Source organism: Carcharodon carcharias, chromosome 6, assembly GCF_017639515.1.
Source record: "Carcharodon carcharias isolate sCarCar2 chromosome 6, sCarCar2.pri, whole genome shotgun sequence".
In the NCBI taxonomy this organism is placed as follows: domain Eukaryota; kingdom Metazoa; phylum Chordata; class Chondrichthyes; order Lamniformes; family Lamnidae; genus Carcharodon; species Carcharodon carcharias.
The window spans coordinates 135632345-135652149 of NC_054472.1; the positions used below are offsets into that span (position 1 = coordinate 135632345).

Here is a 19805-nt window from a genome sequence, read left to right on the forward strand (position 1 = left end):
CTAGCCCTTAGCAGAATCCTAAGCAATACTTAAACATTTCCAATGTTAATTGTGCTTTACAGCAAGAGCAAAGACCTTTCAGTAGTCAGTTATCATTGTTAAAGCCCAGGATACAGGATGGCCTAGCAACTGTTACTGCTTTTATAGTTTGTAAAACAAATATAAACAGACAATTAGAATATTTATTGCATCTTAAGAAACTGCTGAAAGTAGCAATGTGAAAACGACAGCCAGGATATAACTTGCTTGCTGATGATAGGGTAAAAGAAGATACTGTAGCTTAGCTCATAACAAAGGAAGGTTGTAAGAGTAAGGCTCATGACTCACCAAAACATCCTTAGGAGGATAAACTGTTGAAGATTTCCCCAGAAAAGGTTAACTATTTGGCCTCAGTTATGTGCAGTATGATGTATTATTGCAGGTTTGTAATAACCTTTTCCTGACAAAATAACATGATATTACATTCTTTAAAAATATGCTTGTATTGTCTGTGCAGAATAAATTGCACCTGGTAGAACCAGTAACTGCAATGATGATACTTTAAAAAAAATTGTTCAGTGTAGTGGAGGAATCCATAATTGTTTTTACAGCACTGTATATAAAATGTTCAAGTCCATTAACCATGCAACCGATTAAAACATTGGAGCCCTTGTCTAATGTTAGGGACCTACCAACATCAAAGTTACAGTTTTAATCTTTGACCTTCTTTATTACTTATGTTATTTGAGATACTGTTTTTCTTTAAATAGTGGTGGATGTTTGCACTAATTATTTTGGTAGGTGATATGTTTACTTTGTTAGTTAACAATATAAACTTTTTTAAAGAGTTTTTTTCCCCTCCTTTTGCAGACTGTCTACCATCATAGATGACAAGCTGGATATAAGATTAGATGGCCTCGTGGTATATCCTAGTTCATCCAGAAATCATACCAACAATTTCTTAAATTAGTCCAGGATTTTTTTCCTTCATTACTCTTCCAGAAATTCTATGTGCTGGTCAGTCTTTGCAAGAACAACAACTTCCTGGTATCAACTCTATATTTGTCTTTTACTAACTGTGCCACCTTGTTTTGTTGTCATGGTGCAATTTGAAGCAATGCTTCAGATTTACATTTCCTATCTTGAGTTTGATGTGCATCTTATTGCCCCCATTCAAGAAGTGAAACCCAAATTATTCTTATTTAGTTCAGTATTGTGCCCATTCTCTGCATTGCCTTCAGGCATCAAGTGTTTCTCTTGTATCTCAATTACCAGCAAACATAATGTACTCAAATGTAGTAGTGACCAGAAAGCATTGTATAATTTTTTTAGGATGTTCTCCAATTTATATTCCTACAGCCTTGGTTATTAACTTAGTATTGTCTTTTTCTTCTTATGTAGTCCTTTGGAATCAAGGATGTCTTACTTTCACTCTGGTTCGATGGGTTCTGAAATGGTTGATAAGTCCAATGCAGTATGTGTAGACTCTGTCACACGCAGGCAGGTGATGCTGGGAGGTTTGGGAAGATGAGTTGTTGGGAGGTTTGTGCACTCTCTCCGATACCTCAACTTCACTTCTGCATGTTCCGATGTATTCAGTGCCTTCCCAAATGAACCTTCTCCATTTTGGTAGGTCATAAGCCAGGGTCTCCCGTGAGTCTGAGGGAATGTCTAACCTCTTCAGGGATGACTTGAGGACATCCTGAAAATGTTTCCATTGTCCTCCTGGGAGTTTCTGACCACGACCAAGTTTTATGCAAAGCAGTCACTTAGGGAGTCTGGTGACAGGCAGATGAATCTTGTGCCCCACCCAGAAGAGCTGGTTTGAGTGAGCAGCATCTTGACACTTAGCTGGGGAGAGGACGCTGCTGTTAGACTGCCTTTCTTGCCACTGGATTTGGAGGATTTTGCGAAGGCACCACTACTGGTGCCTTTCCAGTGTTTTAAGCTTGGAATAACTGCTGCCTGGTAAACCATGTCCTTTGTCTTGGGTTTGAGATCCTGGTCTTCAACTTCTTTCCTCAGTCGGCAGAGAGGCTAAGCTAGCACATTGGAGGTGATGATGAATTTCATCGTCTATGCCTGCCTTCCAAAAGATGAGGCTCCCAAAGTAAGGAAAATGGTCCATATTTTCCAGGATCTCACTGCTGTATGTGCATTGCATTGTATTTTATTTCCTACTTCCTATCTGGCAGTGATTGGACATAATAAGTGGTGGGTCTATTAAAATTCTTAAGAAGTCTTTCAAATTCACCCTTAGCTATTTTGATATCATTCATGAAATGCTGTTTCCCATTTTTCTTTCTATGTCAACATTTTACAGTTGTCTGCATTAAATTAAAACTGTCACTGTCCTACATATTTAACATATTTCATCGGACTCATTTTATACCATCCTTTTTCCTTTGACACACAGAGACTACGGGATGTAGATGTCATCAATGAAACAGACAGCAATCTCTGACCAGCTGTTGGGAGCACAACGTGACTGCAGTGAGCTATTCATGTCCTGTTTCCCTCCCTAAGAAATAAAACTACCACATAATAGTGAGATAATCTATGAAAACTGACAAAATTTGCATGTTTAAATCAACATTTTTAAATATGACTGCTATTCAACACGATAGGTAAAACAAAATGAAATTCAATTCAATTACTAAATGTTTTGTATATATTTAACATAAAACACAGATCATTGCAATAAACTAAGTGACACTAGACTTCAAGACCAAGTCTGAAGGAGTTACAAAGTTCAGCGTCAAAAAGTATTTATTTCTCCCTATATCACCGTTAAAATAATTTATTATACTTTATTTTCACCATATGTTGTGTAGTAATGTAATAGTGAGCTAACAGCTGGACTTCAAATTATCTAATAGCGAAGAAAACAGTCCGCTTGGTAGAGACCAAGGGGTCCAAACGTTTTTTTTTAGTTTTCTTGCATTTGTGATTAAATCTGTGGAAATGTGTATATATGACAGGAAAATTCAGATCCTGAAAGATAGCCAAAAGTTACGCATCAGAGCAATGAATACATATATGGTAACAGCATAGCTGTTAAAATGAGAAGGGCAAGCAGTGCAGGGGAGTGATAAGATGGAGTAAGGCCGTAAAGCTGCAAGGAAACTAGCGTACAAATTTGGAGAAAGAGTTAAATGTGCTTAGGGTATGTATGTACCGCGGCCATGAAAATAATTCAGAGAAAAACAACTACAACTAATTTACTGCTTTTCAGGCAGCATATGTAGCAAAAAATTTAACTATATTAATGCCAATAAAAGAACTTACGAAATAAGAGCAGAAGTAGGCGACAGGCCCGTCGCCTGCTCTGCCATTCATTAAGACTATAGCTAATCTTCTACATCAACTACACTTGTCCCCTTTCCCCAATTCACACCCCTTGATTATATGCCCAAAAATCTATCAATCTCAGTCCTGAATATACTCAAAAACTGAGCATCCAGCCCTCTGAGGTAGGGAATTCCAAAGATCCATAATTCTCAGTGAAGAAATTTCTCCTTGTCTCAATCCTAAACAATTGAAGCCTTATCGTGAGACTTTGATTCCTAGTTTTGGACTCTCCAGTCAGGAGAAACAGCCTCTCAAGATCGATCCTGTCAAATGAAACAGACATGCTGGAAATACTCAATGGGTTAGGCATCATCTGTGGAGAGAAACAGAGTTAACTTTTCAGCTCATTGATGCCCCTTCATCAGGCCTGAGAAAAGATAGAGATCTTTCTTCAGTTCTGATGAAGGGTCATCATTGAAATGAAACAATTTAATGCCTTTCCCGTGACGAGTTTGGTGGTGTGGAGAGCATTTGATCAGGCAGGAGGGTAGCAGGTGGGGACCCTGTCACCTTCCTGCCTGTAGCACGATTATGTCTGTGGTAAGAAAGTGTATGGATGGCCTTCCTGCCCCGCCACTAATTGAGGCCCTTGAATGAGCATGACAAGCAAAGGATTGGTTGTTGGCTCAACGGGTGGCTGGGGGAGGTCCTTTGTTCAAAAGCACTCAGTACCTGATCAAGGGACCTAGCATCAGGGATGGGAGCCCACCAAGAGCCAACTTGCTGCCAACCCTACTTAACCCTCAACCCCTACCTAGCAAACCCCATCCCGTCATCACTCACCTGTGCATCTGGGTCCATCCCCAACGCTAGGCCTCAGGTGGGTGTTGTATCGGCAGCACCCACAGCCTCCCTAGTGGCACTGCCTTTCAATAGAGCTGTGACCTCCAATTGGCTCTCAGCTGGCAGGACTGCCATCCTGGGGGTCCTTGATCCTGGAGAAAGCCTGCTGCTGGCCTGTCAAGTATCCGAGTGGCTCTTAATATGGTGGGTCTTCCCTAAAAGAAGTCATGCAGTGCTCTTGCCAGCTCTCCAGTCAGTGGGCAACACCACCGTCATCTCCATTAAATACCACCTGTTAATTCTGTTTCTCTCCACAGATGCCTCCTGATTTGTTAAGCGTTTCCAGCATTTTCTGTTCTTGTTTCAGATTTCCAGCATCTGCAGTATTTTATTTTTCTATCCAGTCAAGCCCTCTGAGAATTGTATAAATTTCATTGAGATCCCCCTCAAAGGATACAAGTCCATTCTACTCAATCTATCCTCATAGAATTGCCATCTCATACCAGGAATCAATCTAATGAACCTCTGTTGCACCCCCGATAAGGCAAGTGTATCCTTCCTTAGATAACCAGAACAAAAATTTACACAGTACTCCACATGTGGTCTCACCCAAGCCCTATATAATTGCAACAAGAATTTCTTACCATTAAACTTAAATCGAACCTTGGTGAGGCCACACTTGGAGCACAGTGTGTAATTTTGGTTGCCATATTACAAAAAAAAGGATATAGAGGCACTGCAGAGGCTGCAAAAAACAATTACAAGGAAGAAATCAGAACTGTGAGATTATAACTATCAAGAAACAATCTACAGATTAGATTTCTTTCCTCTTGAAAAAAGACTGGTGACCTAAAATAGGTCATTAAATTTATTAAACTGCATGTAAGGTGAAAAGTTTTGATAGTAAAAACAGACTTTGCCTGATTTTAACTTTGTGTAAGTAAATGGGTTAAAAAATAAGCCCTCTAACCTGTGAGATTCCATTTGTGGGGGACAAACAAAACTGGAGACCAACAAATAAGACACTTTCCAGGGCTGGAATTTTACAGCCTCTCCGGCTGGCGGGATCTTCTGTTTCCGCTGAAGTCAACGGATAATTGAATGGCCTCATCTACCGCAGCAGAACTTGCAGCATCAAGGCCAAAAATCCTGGCCCAAGAAACCAATAAGGGAATCCATAAGAAATGTCTTTACCCCGAGAGCAGTTAAGACAAATGGTATAGACACATTTAAGGGTAAGCTGGATAAGTGTATGAGGAAGAGGAATAGAGGATTTTGCTGATAGAATTAGAAAGAAGGGAGGAGGCTCAAGTGGAGCATTATACAATGGTATGGACTGAATGGCCTGTTTAAGTACTGCATATGCTGTGTAATATTCCAACCTACTTGCAAGAAAGGTTGACATATTATTTGCCTTTCTAATTGCTCACTATAGCTGTGTGTTAACATTCTGTGTATAAGACTCAAATTTCATGAATACTAACATTTATTAGTCTCTCATCTTTCAAAAAATATTGTTTTCCTATTGTCCCTACCAAAGTGGTATTTTCCCCACACTGTACTTCATCTGTCACCTTCCTACCCAATCCCTTAACTGGTTTATATTCCTTTGCAGCCAAAGTGGAATACCTGGGCAATATTCCACTTTGGCTGCAAAGGAATATAAACCAGTTTTCCTTGTCCACAAAAAGTAGGACAAAACCAATCCAGCCAATTACCACCCCATCAGTCTACTCTCAATCATCAAAGTGATGGAAGGTAACATCAACAGTGCTATCAAGCAACATTTACTCATCAATGAACTGCTTATCAATACTCTGTTTGAGTTCCACCAGGACCACTTGGCTCCAGACCTCATTACAGCCTTGGTTCAAACATGGACAAAAGAGCTGAATTCCAGAGGTGAGAAGAGAGTGACTGCGCTTGATATCAAGGCAGCATTGACCAAGCATGGCATCAAGGAGCCCCAGTAAAATGGAAGTCAATGGGAATCAGAGTAAAACTTAATCACTGGCTGGAGTCATACCTAACACAAAGGAAAATAGTTGTTGGATGCCAATTGTTTCAGCCCCAGGACATTGCTGAAGGAGTTCATCAGGGTAGTATTCAAGGCCCAACCAATTTTTACCTGCTTCATGAATGATCGGGCTCCATCATAGGGTCAGAAATGCCTACCTCCTTGAAGAAGTTCTGTTCCTCTCTGCGACAAGATTTATATTTCAGCTCTTTCCTGGACTCGAACTCAAGTTCTGTCGAAGGGTCATGAGGACTCGAAACGTCAACTCTTTTCTTCTCCGCCGATGCTGCCAGACCTGCTGAGTTTTTCCAGGTAATTCTGTTTTTGTTTTGGATTTCCAGCATCCGCAGTTTTTTTGTTTTTTTCTCTGTGTTTAATTGACTGCCACTGCTCTTCAAGAAATGCCTACCTCCTTGAAGAAGTTCTGTTCCTCTCTGTGACAAGATTTATATTTCAGCTCTTTCCTGGACTCGAACTCAAGTTCTGTCGAAGGGTCATGAGGACTCGAAACGTCAACTCTTTTCTTCTCCGCCGATGCTGCCAGACCTGCTGAGTTTTTCCAGGTAATTCTGTTTTTGTTTTGGATTTCCAGCATCCGCAGTTTTTTTGTTTTTTTCTCTGTGTTTAATTGACTGCCACTGCTCTTCAAGAAATGCCTACCTCCTTGAAGAAGTTCTGTTCCTCTCTGCGACAAGATTTATATTTCAGCTCTTTCCTGGACTCGAACTCAAGTTCTGTCGAAGGGTCATGAGGACTCGAAACGTCAACTCTTTTCTTCTCCGCCGATGCTGCCAGACCTGCTGAGTTTTTCCAGGTAATTCTGTTTTTGTTTTGGATTTCCAGCATCCGCAGTTTTTTTGTTTTTTTCTCTGTGTTTAATTGACTGCCACTGCTCTTCAAGAAATGCCTACCTCCTTGAAGAAGTTCTGTTCCTCTCTGCGACAAGATTTATATTTCAGCTCTTTCCTGGACTCGAACTCAAGTTCTGTCGAAGGGTCATGAGGACTCGAAACGTCAACTCTTTTCTTCTCCGCCGATGCTGCCAGACCTGCTGAGTTTTTCCAGGTAATTCTGTTTTTGTAATGGATATGCTTGCTGATGATTGTAGAGAGTTCAGTTCCATTTGTAACATAGATCACGGCATTGAAGTTCACCCTATTTTTAGGCCCCAAAAAATATGTTTTTGCATACACTTGGTATATAAGTTGACCACCCCCCCCCCCCACTTTTTAGCCATGACATGCTATACTCATGTTTGTAATCAGTCTCCACTTTTCACCCAAATGGATTTTTTTACTTACAACTGGGTGCAAGGGATCAAGCAGGTGACGGGCTGTGTTGCAAAGATGTGCAGGAGTTTAAGACAAGCCCACACAGAGCATGCTCTGCATGGTGAATGGCAAAGATGGCGACCACCCCACCCACCATGGTGGTAATTTTTATACTCAGCATATAAGATGACTCCCATTTTTGGAGGGATATTTGAAGGTTTCAAAGTCAACTTATATGTGGGCATCTACGGTAACTCCTCAGGTAATGAAACAGTCCATGTCCACATACAACAACTGAGATTGGGTAAATAAATAGCAAGTAACAGTCATGCCACACTGGTGTCAGGCAATAACCATCTCTAACAAATGGAAATTTAACCATCTCCCCTTGACATTCAACAGCATTAGCATCACTGAATCCGCTGCCATCAACATCCAGACGGTTATTATTGACCAGAAACTTAACTGAACCAACCACAGAAATAGCGTGGCTACAAGAGTGGGTAAGAGGCTGGGCATTCCTTGGTGAGTAACTCCCAAAAGGCATTCCAACATCTACAAGGCACAAGTCAAGAGTGTGATGGAATACTTCACTTGCCTGGATGAGTGCATCTCCAACAACATTCAAGAAGCTTGACACTATCCAGGACAAAGCAGCCTGCTTGATTGGCAACACATCCACCACCTTAAAAATTAACTATCACCACCACCCATGCATTGTGTACCATCTAGAAGCAGCACCTCCCAAGCACACGACCACTACCATCTAAAAGGACAAGGGAAGCAGATAGATGGGAACACCACCACCTGGATGCTATCACTCACCATTCTGCCTTGGAAATATAATGCCATTCCTTCACTGTCGCTAGGTCAAAATCCTAGAACTCCCTTCCTAACAGCACTGTGGACGTACCTACTCCACATGGGCTGCAGTGGTTCAAGAAGGCAGCTCACCACCACCTTCTCAACTAGGGATGGGCAATAAATGCTGGACTAGCCAGTGAAGCCTACATATCGTGAATGAATAAAAAAAATATACCAGTATCTGCAAGTTCCCTTCAAAGTCACCATCTTTAATTTAGAATTATATTGCTATTCCTTCATAATCCCAAGATATAAAGGCATCCAAAATATAAAAGCATCATGCTTTTATCAGAATTATGATTGGTTCAGGTATGCATTTATCTAGCCATGATGGTACTAAATTAAAACTGGCATCATGGGAGAAAAGCGATGCATTTAAAATAGTGATTTATATTTTGGAAGTAATTACGCAAGGAAAGCAGGAACAGTGGATTAAGAATTCAAACTAATAACAGTAAGCACTGTGCAAAAAACTGCAAGATACCACTAGAATCGCTTTATCATCGGATGCAGAAGGTGAATATTACATTACCTGAAGTTTGTTTTATATATTTTGAATTTGAATTCCACATAATACAATCAGGTAGCTTTCTGCTTAGTTTTGCTTTTACATTACAGAGCATTGAAGACTCATGATAATTTCCAGTTTTAAGTGCAGTACTGCATAAATATTTAGTTCCTAACATTCCACATAGATTCTGAAATGTCACAAACAATAATCTCAGAGAAATGATCAATATTCAGTGCATTTATCTTTAGGGAAAAGATACCTGACAGCCACTGAAATTTAATGAAGGTTATCAAACAACTACACACACCCTTATTCCTGGTGCTGTTTTCTTGGCTTCTGCTTTCAATCTTGTTGCTTTTAAAACTGATTTGGTTTTCTTATAATCTTGTTTTCCTGGGGGTAATAAAACAATTGTTAGTGAAATGCGCGATTTCCATATGAAAAAGACCTTTTCAGTATTTTTAAACTCTACTGATAATGCAGAATATATTGTCAAATTAAAACCAGATCACAGCTGGATATTCTATATTAAACTTAAATATTTCTGCATTTAACTTATAAATGATACCTTTATAACATTTGCATACTAGGTTCCAAAATGTTCGATTTGTTTTATTTCAAACTGACTTCCCAAAGCATGTCCACCATCCCACATGCCAGGAGTATGATGGGATACTCTCCACTTGTCTGGTTGAGTGCAGATCCAACATTCAGGAAGCTTGACACCATCCAGGGTAAAGCGGCCTGCTTGATTGGCAACCCATCCACCACCTTAAACATTTACTCCCTCCACTACTAGTGCACAGTGGCAGCTATGTGTATCATATACAAGAAGCAAGAGTCCTTCGATAGCACCTTCCAAATCCACAATCTCTACCACCCAGAAGAACAATGGCAGCAGATTCATGGAAAAACCACCACCTGCAAGCTCCCTTCTTATTAACATACCATCCGAGATATAGCCTTATTAACTGTTATGTGTCAACATCCTAGAACTCTCCCCCTAACAGCCCTGTGGGTGTACCTACAGTGGTTCAAGGCAGTGGCTCACCACTAATTGCTCAAGGTAATTAGGGATGGGCAATAATTAAGGACCTTGCCTGTGACGCTCACATCCCATGGACAAATATAAAAAGTTACGGAATGAGAAGACCTCCACAGCTCCAAAGTACCAAAATCACTTCTCAAATTAGATATCAGGAAATAAGATTTGAAGATTTGTTTCACTGCACATACCCGAGAATTAATGTAGAAATTGTGAAAATTATGTTCTCTGTGCCAGAGTAGTGCTAGAAATGTACAAACATTTCGTCCTTGAGCCAGATTCCTCTGCCCTGATTGCAATGGTGCCCCAATGGTGTTTGCAGGGAACAACAACTTATTTAAGTTATCTCCTTTCCATGACTGCTAGTAACTGTAGTACCTCACTTGTCCTTGTGGTAAGGGAAGACGGTTTTCCTTTTGCTCAGGTCTTGCCCACCTGCCAATCCTGTCCATTTTTAAAAAATTTATTTCATGGGCTTCACTGACTCGGTCAGCATTTATTACCCATCCCTAACCGGCCTCAAGAAGGTTGGTGAGCTACCTTCTTGAACCACTGCAGTCCATGTGGTGTAGGCACACTCAGTGCTGTTAGGAAGGGAGTTTCAGGATCTTGATCCAATGACAGTGAAGGAATGGCAATTATGGTTCTAAGTTAGGAAGGTGTGTAGCTTGGAGGGGAACTTGCAGATAGTGGTGTTCCCATGCATTTGCAGCCCTGGTCCTTCTAGGTGGTAGGGTATTACCCATAATTTGGGCACCCCAGAATTAGAGATCATGTTATATGAAGACTTCAGAGTCAAAACAGGCATTGGGAAATTAGGTTGAGTTAATTGTGCAATTCTCCTTCAGCTAGCAGACAAATGGGCCATAGTAGTTACCTATTGAGTGATGCACCCATTCATTTTGATGACATTCTTTACCAGAGACAGAAGTAAAAGCAAAATCCACAATAATTTTTAAAAGGGAAATGAATAAATATTTAAAATATCAAGAAAAGTAAAAGAGTATGAGAAAAGGCAGGGGAATGGGACTAAGTGGCAAGCTCTTTCAGAGAGCTAGCATAGGCAGGATAAGCTGACTGGCCTCTTGCCATTAATTCTAGGGGTTCAAGTACCTAATTTCTTGAAGGTGCAAATGTAGATAGATGAAGCCATAAAAACTCAAATTAGCATTTTGTAAATGGGGCAAAGAGCAGGAAGTTATAATGAACTATATCTGTCATTGTTGTGAGTACTGAGTGCAGTTTTGCTACTACACCTGAGGAAGAACATCAAGGCCACAGAGAACAGTGTAAGTTCATCAGAATGATACCAGAGATGACAGCCTTGGAATACTGGGACTATTTCCCCTGGAGCATTGAAAGCTAGGGGTGATTTAATAGAGGCTTTTAAAATTATAGAAAGTTTAATTGGGAGAATAGAAAAATGAGTATTTCCTCTGGTCGGGGCATCAATCTTGAGGGTGCCATCAATTAAAAATAGTACTGTGAGTAAGAAAAGAAGTTAGGAGAAACTTTACATGGAAGGTTGTTGGAATATGGAATGCTTTGGCACAGGGAGCAGTCGAGGTAGAGATCATTAAATCTTTCAAGGGAAAAGTGGATCTAAAATAGAGGAAGACTCAGAGCTATGCAGGTGAAGCAAAGTTATTGGACTGCTCTAACAAACAAGTGAAAAAAAAAGAAGCATGATGGTTCTTCAGAAGATGGTGGGATCAAATCCCACTCCAGGACATAAACGCAGAAGTCCCCCAGGTTGACATTCTAGTGCAGTACTGAGGAAGTACTGCAGGATTAAACGTTAAACCAAAGCCCTGTCTGCTCTCTCAGTCTAAGTAAAAGGTCCCATGGCACTACCTCAAAAATAAACAAGGGAGTTATCCCTGGTGTCCCGGCCAATATTTATCCCTCAATCAACATCACAAAAATAGTTTATCTGGTCTCTCACATTGGTCTTTGTGGGAATTTGCTGCGCACAAATTGGCTAGTGTGTTTTCTATGTTGCAATATTGATTACAGTTAAAAAATACTTCATTGGCTGTAAGATGCATTGGGACGTAATGTGATCATGCAAGGTGCTATATAAATGCAAATCTTTTTTTTCTCTCTCTGCCTCTCTGATACTAGGATAAAGGTAGCAGCCCTTAAACCAAGAAAATAAAACTGATAAAGTCCGAGAAACTGCAAACTGCACATTCACAGAAATTATGGTCAAATCGCTTCAACTGTTCTGGGATAGGGGTTTGGTTTGCAGGTGGTGGGGGGTATAGCCTAAGATTAGGCTGCTGAAACAGGCTTTGGCCTTGAACTAGAGACTTTAATGAAGATATTAAAAGTCACAACTTAAGTCTTTTTATCAGGTATCTGATTTTTCATGTTTTTAATCATACTTAAAAACTTATTTTGGATATTAAATATTACAATAAAAAAGTGAGAAAAAGATTTGCTAATTTCTAAGTAACTTGATTGGTTAACATTGTGTTCTGACAAATTCAAATATACGAGTGAATTCCAATGAATAATGCATGTCATTCAATCACTTACAAGAAATTTTCTTGGTGGAATAAATTTGTGTTACTCTCAACTTCAAAAAAACTGATTAACTTTACAAATTATTTAGCATAAATTTTACAAATTATTAAATTCTGGGTGGAGAAAAACAATGGGCCAGAGTTAAGTAGAAAAATGCTAAAAATAGGTTATAAATTAAAAGGTGCAACAGAAAGTGAGTGTTATACTTAGAGGAAGTATGCCTTCTTAAATTTTAATACATTGCTAGGAGATCTTATAGTGAATCAAAGATTTGAGAACAGAGGTGTAAGGCCAAGGGTGTTATCTACCAATGACACTCATCAGCACTGAAGGTGACCTGTTATCTAGGAGCCCTAAGGGCAGCCCTATGGAATCTTACATTAATTTAGTGTAGACTCAAAATATAGCCATTTTTAAGGGTATTCCAGGATCCAGGAGCAGTGTGTGGGGTGTTCCAGGGGCATGGGGGAAAGAGGTGATTTAGATACAGTGAAGAAGTTCACAGGATTACTAAATGAAGGATCCTGGAATCTGAAGATATTGGGGGAGATTCTGAGCATCTGAAAGCTTAGGGTGATTCTGGGAAAAGGGACCACTGGGAATGCAATCAAATGATTTGTGAACACAGAGAGACTTCCAGTATCATAGAGCAGGGGTTTAGATGGCTGACAGGAGGACAAAACAGCCTTGTGAGAGAAGGCCCAAGAGAATGAGTAAGGAACTGAGATATGGTGGGGCAAGACATTTTAGAGCATGTGTTATTACTCAGCTTGGATTGGCGATAGTAGTGGTTAAACTAATGTATATGTATAAATTCTGGACAAAGATAGTGTTAGGGTGTGTCAGCAGCAGGCGGGTGGCAGGGGTAAGTGCGTCTTTGTAGGAGGAATTAAGAATCTGGCAGCTATTTCAGAGGGCATGAGGACAAATCATTGAACAATGATCACTTGGAGGGATGGAAGACCTGGAATGTGTTCATTGTGGGGACAGTTCTAGGTACAAAAGCATTGGAGAGGGACACTCTGTAATCTGAAAGCATTGAAGGTAGGGATGGTATGGAAGTACTGAGGGAATCATGGTGTGACAGCAGTGAGAATCACTGGTTTTTAATAGCATTGAGGAGGAGGAGGGTACATAAAAGACAAAATGATCTGACTTATCTCTGATCCCTGAAATGTCACCAAGTAATTTTACTTATTGCGCGCTTTGAGAAGTCTGCTGCCCATTTTGATCATCCAGTTCTACCGCTTTCCCCACCAAGCGCCAGAACTACAAAGTCCAGTAGTGGTGGCCATCTTCTCCCCCTTTAAAACACAAAGCGCACTGTTACTGCTTTGGATGACTATCCACGTGTGATGAATTAAGATGTTTGTATTAGGAGGATGTTAAACAAACACAGGTGTATGCAATTAGCCCAACTTTGTTTAATTGAAAAGTTTGCAAATTCAATTTGCTTGTCTTTTATTCTGAACAGGAAACAATGGAATTTTTTTCTTAAACAATAAATGCAGAAAAGATGACATTTAATAATTGTGATGACACACAGTGAGTCTGAGGTTTACAAAAAATGGCCTGGAGGTAGGACATAGCTGGGGAATCGGTACACTGGCCAGTGGGGCTAATTTTCATCCCTCTTGGGTGCTGCAAATCCAGCTCATGGTCTCCAGACCCATTTCAGACTGCTTTGCATTGGCCCATTGTCTGATGCTTCTTATTTCTGAATTATTCTTTGCTCTATTGCTATTCACGTCTGTCAGTCCTCTGTATACCTTGTTTTTCCTCTCAGATGTTTCATCCTGGTGCTCATCCTCCTGTTAAATTAGTTTAAACTCTCCCCGACAGCAGAAGTTAACTTCCCTGTGAGCACACTGACCCAGCTCTGAAGAAGTGCCATAACTACTTCTTGAACAGGCCCACCTTATCCTATAACTGGTCCCACAGCTCCCAGGAATCTGAAGCTCTCCCTCCTGCACCATGTTTTCGGCCACATGTTTACCTGTTTTATCCTACTACTCCTATATTTACAACACAAAGCACTGGGAGTAATCCAGAAATTAGTAGCTTTGAGGTCCTGATTTGTAACCTCTTTCCTAACCCCTGAGACTCTGACTGCAAGACCTCAAAACATTTTCCTACCTATACCGTTGGCTCCTGACTTCCAATTGTTACTTTTCAAAAATATTCTGCAGTTATTGAAGAAACACCAATTTCAAAGAAAAATCCAAATGCTACCCATAACACTTGATTTCTGATGCATTCTAACCATAACTGTTTAATCCAGGTCTAAGGGATCAGTAGAATGGTAGTTTTGAGCAGAATAAAGGTCAAGTAATCAGCTTAGAGAAACAAAACTCAAGTTCCCATTCCTTTGCTCTCTGATCTACAGCATTCTTCAGTTTCAATATTCATTCTCCCCAGATACTGTAAGTGACTGGTGCTCAAGATTTCCACTTCCACCTGAATTTGCTCCAGCTTTACTTTGTTTTTTTTAAAATGACACAAATTTGAGTATACTAAAAATTTAAATTTGACACAGGCAAAAATTGCTAAAGGTAAACACCAAAACTAGAAATTCAAATGTTCATTGATACTGTTGACCAGGTTCATTAACATGTGAATGTCTCTAAATTATTTGATGAACACTTATATCTCAGTGGCTCAGAGCTTTATTCCCTGCAGATTTTAAAATTCTAGTTTCATTATCATCCTGCAGCAGTACTATGCCTCATATGCATTTTATGCTTGAAAAATTAATGCAGCGCTATTTCTGAATACTGCATAAGCTGCTTATGACTACATTATACTATCAGTGGACAGTTGCACAGAAGCTCAGTAAACTGTTCTTTCAACAAACACACAGCTGGTACAGCATCAAAGGAGTATCCATCCTTTCACCTGCAAATGGACTCTCAGCTGTGTTTAGTTCTACTTTTGTTTTAATTTTTTAACTGCAAATACTTAATTGCTTTTGATTAGGAAAAAAATTCAAAGCTTTAATCTTGCAAATATATTGCAGAATAGATCATATAATACTGCACAAAATAATCACTGAGCATGAACAATCGTTTGATCTTTGCAAGGACGCTTTAGAAATTTAATCTCCTGTGCCTCAGGTGGCCCAGCGAGTTTGTCCAGTGAGTAGCTAAGCCACACCAGGAGAGTGCCAGTTTGTACTTAGTCAAACTTTAGTTCTAGCAACAGTGAGGGACACTACAACTAGACTCAGTATCCTTGAAAAGGATGTGGGGGTGGTGGGGGCAGTGGTGGTGGTGGGGACATAACTGACAAAGTTCACGGGGCTGACTGCAATCCAGTTGAAAGCACACATACAAGGTGGCAAACAAGAAAAGGATCAGATCAGCTTTAACACTCCCTGTGATTGTGCAGCATAGGAACAGGAAAAGGCCATTCAGCCCATCGAGCGTGCTCTGCCATTCAATATGATCATGGTTGATTGAACACTTGAATGCCTTTTACCCATTATCCTCATAACCCTTTATGTTATTGTTAATCAGAAATCTATCAATCTCTACCTTAAGCATACTCAATGACAGGACTTCCATGGCCCTCTGGGGTAGAGAATTCCAAAGATTCACAACCCTCTGAGTAAAGACATTTCTTCTCATCTCGATCCTAACTGGCTTCCCCCTTACTTTGAATTTGTGTCCCCTGGTTCTAGACTCCCCGACCAGGGGAAACATCTTACCTGCATCTACCCTGCCTATTCCTTTAAGTATTTTGTAGGTTTCAAAGAGATCGCCTCTCATTCTTTGAAATTCTAGAGAATACAGGCCCAGTTTCCCCAATCTCTTTTCATAAGGCAGTCCTACCATCCCCAGAACATGTCTGATGAACCTTCATTGCACTCCCTCTACGGCAATAAGATCCTTTCTGAGGTAAGGGGACCAAAACTGCACACTGTATTCCAGGTGCAGTCTAACCAAGCTTCTATACAATTGAAGCAAGGCTTCACTACTCCTGTACTCAAATCCTCTTGTGATAAAGGATAACATTCTGTTAGCCTTCCTTATTGCTTGTTGCACCTGCATGTTAGCTTGCAGTGACTTATGGACAAGGACACCCAGGTTCCTTTGTACATCTACATTTTCTAATCTATCATTTAGGAAATACTCTGCACATCTGTTCCTTCTACCAAAGTGCATAACCTCACATTTTTCCACGTTATATTCCATCTGACATGTTCTTGCCAACTCAGTGGGCAGAATTTTCTGCCTGGTGGGCGGGTGGGCCCGACCCAATCTCCAGTGGGCGGGGAGCCGAACCCCACCAGAGAAGCAGGCCCCACTGACAGTTTAAATGGGTGGGCCAATTAAGGCCCGCCCAGCGTGATGTCTGCCAGGAAGCGCTATGCACTTCCTATGTGGGCGGGGGGGTTCCCCAAAAGCGAGAGTGCGCTCTTTCGCGCATGCGCACTAAAGAGCGCACATCTCCCTGAGGCTAAGTGCTGCCTCAGGGAGATCGCTGAAAGTTCAAACATTAAAAATAGAAAAATAAAAAAATCCTTAACATGTCCCCCTCATGTGACAATATCACACGAGATGGGACATGTTAATAAATTTCACTAAAACTTTATTAAAATTTTTTACACCCAACATGTAACCTCATCCCACCGGCAGATGAGGTTTAATGTTTTTTCTATTAGCCACTGGGGCTCCTGGCCTGCCCGCCAACCTTAAGGTTCGACAGCAGGGCCTTTAATTGTTTTAATTATCCTGTCAATGGCCTCAATTGGCCATTGACAGGTCGGCAGGCCTGCAGCTGATTTGGCGGTGCCTCTACCTTCCTGAAAATTTAAATGGGGCGAAATGACGTCGGAGGAACCCCCACGCCATCCCGCGTTATTTTGCACATCGGTGAGCAGGCCCCACCCCCTGCTCGCCGACAGCAAAATTCAGCCCAGTAAGTCCATCCAAATCCTCCTGTAGCCACTTTACATCCACCTCACAACACACATTCCTACCTAATTTTGTATCATCTGCGAACTTGGAAATATTACAATTGGTCCCCATATTCAAATCATTGATATATATTGTGAACAGCTGGGGCCCAAGTACTGATCATTGCGGTATCCCACTAGTCACAGCCGCCAACATGAAAATGACACGTTTATTCCTACTCTCTGTTTTCTACCTGTTAGTCAATCCTTAATCCAGGCCAGTATATTGCCTCCTATCCCATGTGCTTTTATTTTGCTAATCAACTTCCTGTGGGGGACTTTATCAAAAGCCTTCTGAAAATCCAAGTATACTACATCCATCAACTATCCTTTAACAATTAGTAACATCCTATCAAAAAGCTCCAACAAGCTCGTTAAACATGATTCCTCATTCGTAAATCCATGCTGACTATGCCCAATGAAATCATGATTATCCAAATATCCATTTATCACATCCTTTATAATAGATTCTAGCATTTTCTCTACTGCTGATGTAAGGCTAACAGGTCTGGAGCTCCTGTTTTCTCTCTCCCTCCCTTCTTAAAATAGTGGGGTGACATTTGCCACCTTCCAATCTTCAAGAACCATTCCAGAATCTATAGAATTTTGGGAAACGATCACCAATTCAACCACTACCTCTATGGCAACATCTTTCAACACTCTGGGATGCAGAATATCAGGTCCCAAGGACTTATCAACTTTCAGTCCCAATAATTTCTCCAATACAACCTTCTTACTTACACTAATTTCCTTCAACTCATTCTCCCTAGTCCCTAGGATCTCTAAATCTGGGAGATTTCCTGTATCTTCCTCAGTGAAAACAGACACAAAGTAAACATTTGGCTTCTCTGCCATTTCTCTATTCCCCATTATGAATTCTGACTCTGCCTGTAATAGACCCACATTTGTCTTAAGCCAAACACTTCCTTTTCAATATGTATAGAAGTTTTTACAGTCTGTTTTTTATGTTTTTTTCCTAGATTGCATTCATATTCTATTCTCCCTTTCTTTACCAGTTTCTTGGTCTTCCTTTACTATATTCCAAAAACCTCCCAATCCTCAGGTTGACTACTACTTCTGGCAACTTTATAAGCCTTTTCTTTTAATCTTACACAATCCTTAACTTCCTTTGTCAGCCACGGTTGACTGACATTTTTTGGGTTTTTGCACCTTAAAGGAATATAAGCTATGTAATAGTTCTTTAACGACTATCCATTGCCTCTGTACAGTCATACTTTTTAATGTATTTTCTCAATCCCCCTCAGCCAATTTGTCCCTCATGCCTTCATAATTTCCTTTATTCAATTTGAACACCCTTGCTTCAGAGTGAACTACCTCACTTTCAAACAATGTAAAATTCTACCATATTGTGGTCACTCATCCCTAAAGGTTCTTTTACAACAAGATTATTAATTAGCCCTTTCTCATTACATAATATTAGATCTAAAATAGCCTGACCTCTCGTCAGCTCCTCAACATATTGCTCTAGAAAACCATTCCTAACACACTCCAGAAACTCGTCTTCCATAGCATTAATGTTCAATTGGTTTACCCAATCTATATGCAGATTGAAGTCACCCATGATTACTGCATTGCCCATGTTACATGCTTCTCTCATCTCCTGATAAATACCAGGCCCCACATTACCACTACTGTTTGATGTCCTATAAACAACTCCAATCGATGTCTGTTACCCTTTGCTGTTTCTTAGCTCCATCCAAACAGATTCCACACATTGTTCTTCCGATCTGAGATCCTCCCTTACTAATGCACTGATCCCATCTCTTATTATCAGCACAACTACACGTCCTTTCCTTTATTGTCTGTCCTTCCTAAATATTGAATATCCTTGAGTATTTTGGATGCTAATGAGGGCGATGGTTCCTTAGGGGAATGCAGCCAGAGCCAAATCTGTGGCACCATGGGCAGATCAGCTATACAGCAGGGGAGGAAGAAGAATGGAAAGGCAATAGTGACAGAGGGTTCCATAGTCAGGGGATCAGACAGGCATTTCTGCGGCAGTAAACGTGACTCCAGGATGGCGTTGTCTCCCTGGTGCCAAGGTCAAGAATGTCACAGAGCAGCTGCAGGACATCCTTCTGGGGGGAGGGGTTCAGCCAGAAGTAGGGTCCACATTGGTACCAATGACATAGGTAGGAAGAGGGATGGAGGTATTGAAAGCAAATTTCAGGGAGTTGTACATCTGGCTGCACTGCATCCAAAATGGAAAACCGATTAGCAAGCAGGATAGACTCAGGGGACTCCTGCAATACCTGCATGGTTCTCTTAAGCTGCCTGGCAGTCACCCATTTGTTGCCAATTAATAGCTCCTTAAGAAGCTTAAGGGGCCTGTATGTTCATTGAGCACCGTGCAAGACCACATGTAGTGTCAGGTTCACTGTGGGGCACAAGTAAGTTTCTTTGGAGTTAAGTTTGTTTAGTTAAGTTCCTGGTCAATGGTGACCCCCCCCCAGGATGTTAGTGGCACAGAGTAATGC

General features: G+C 40.7%; 1 protein-coding gene across 1 annotated transcript in view; it reads right to left on the reverse strand.

Moving 5' to 3' along the window:
* The window catches only part of triqk (triple QxxK/R motif containing), a 101169-nt gene that overhangs the window by 21007 nt on the left and 60357 nt on the right, over positions 1–19805 (reverse strand). The window contains exon 3 of the mRNA XM_041189008.1: positions 9084–9169. Coding sequence (XP_041044942.1) covers positions 9084–9169 — 86 coding nt within the window. The remainder of the gene's footprint in view (positions 1–9083; positions 9170–19805) is intronic.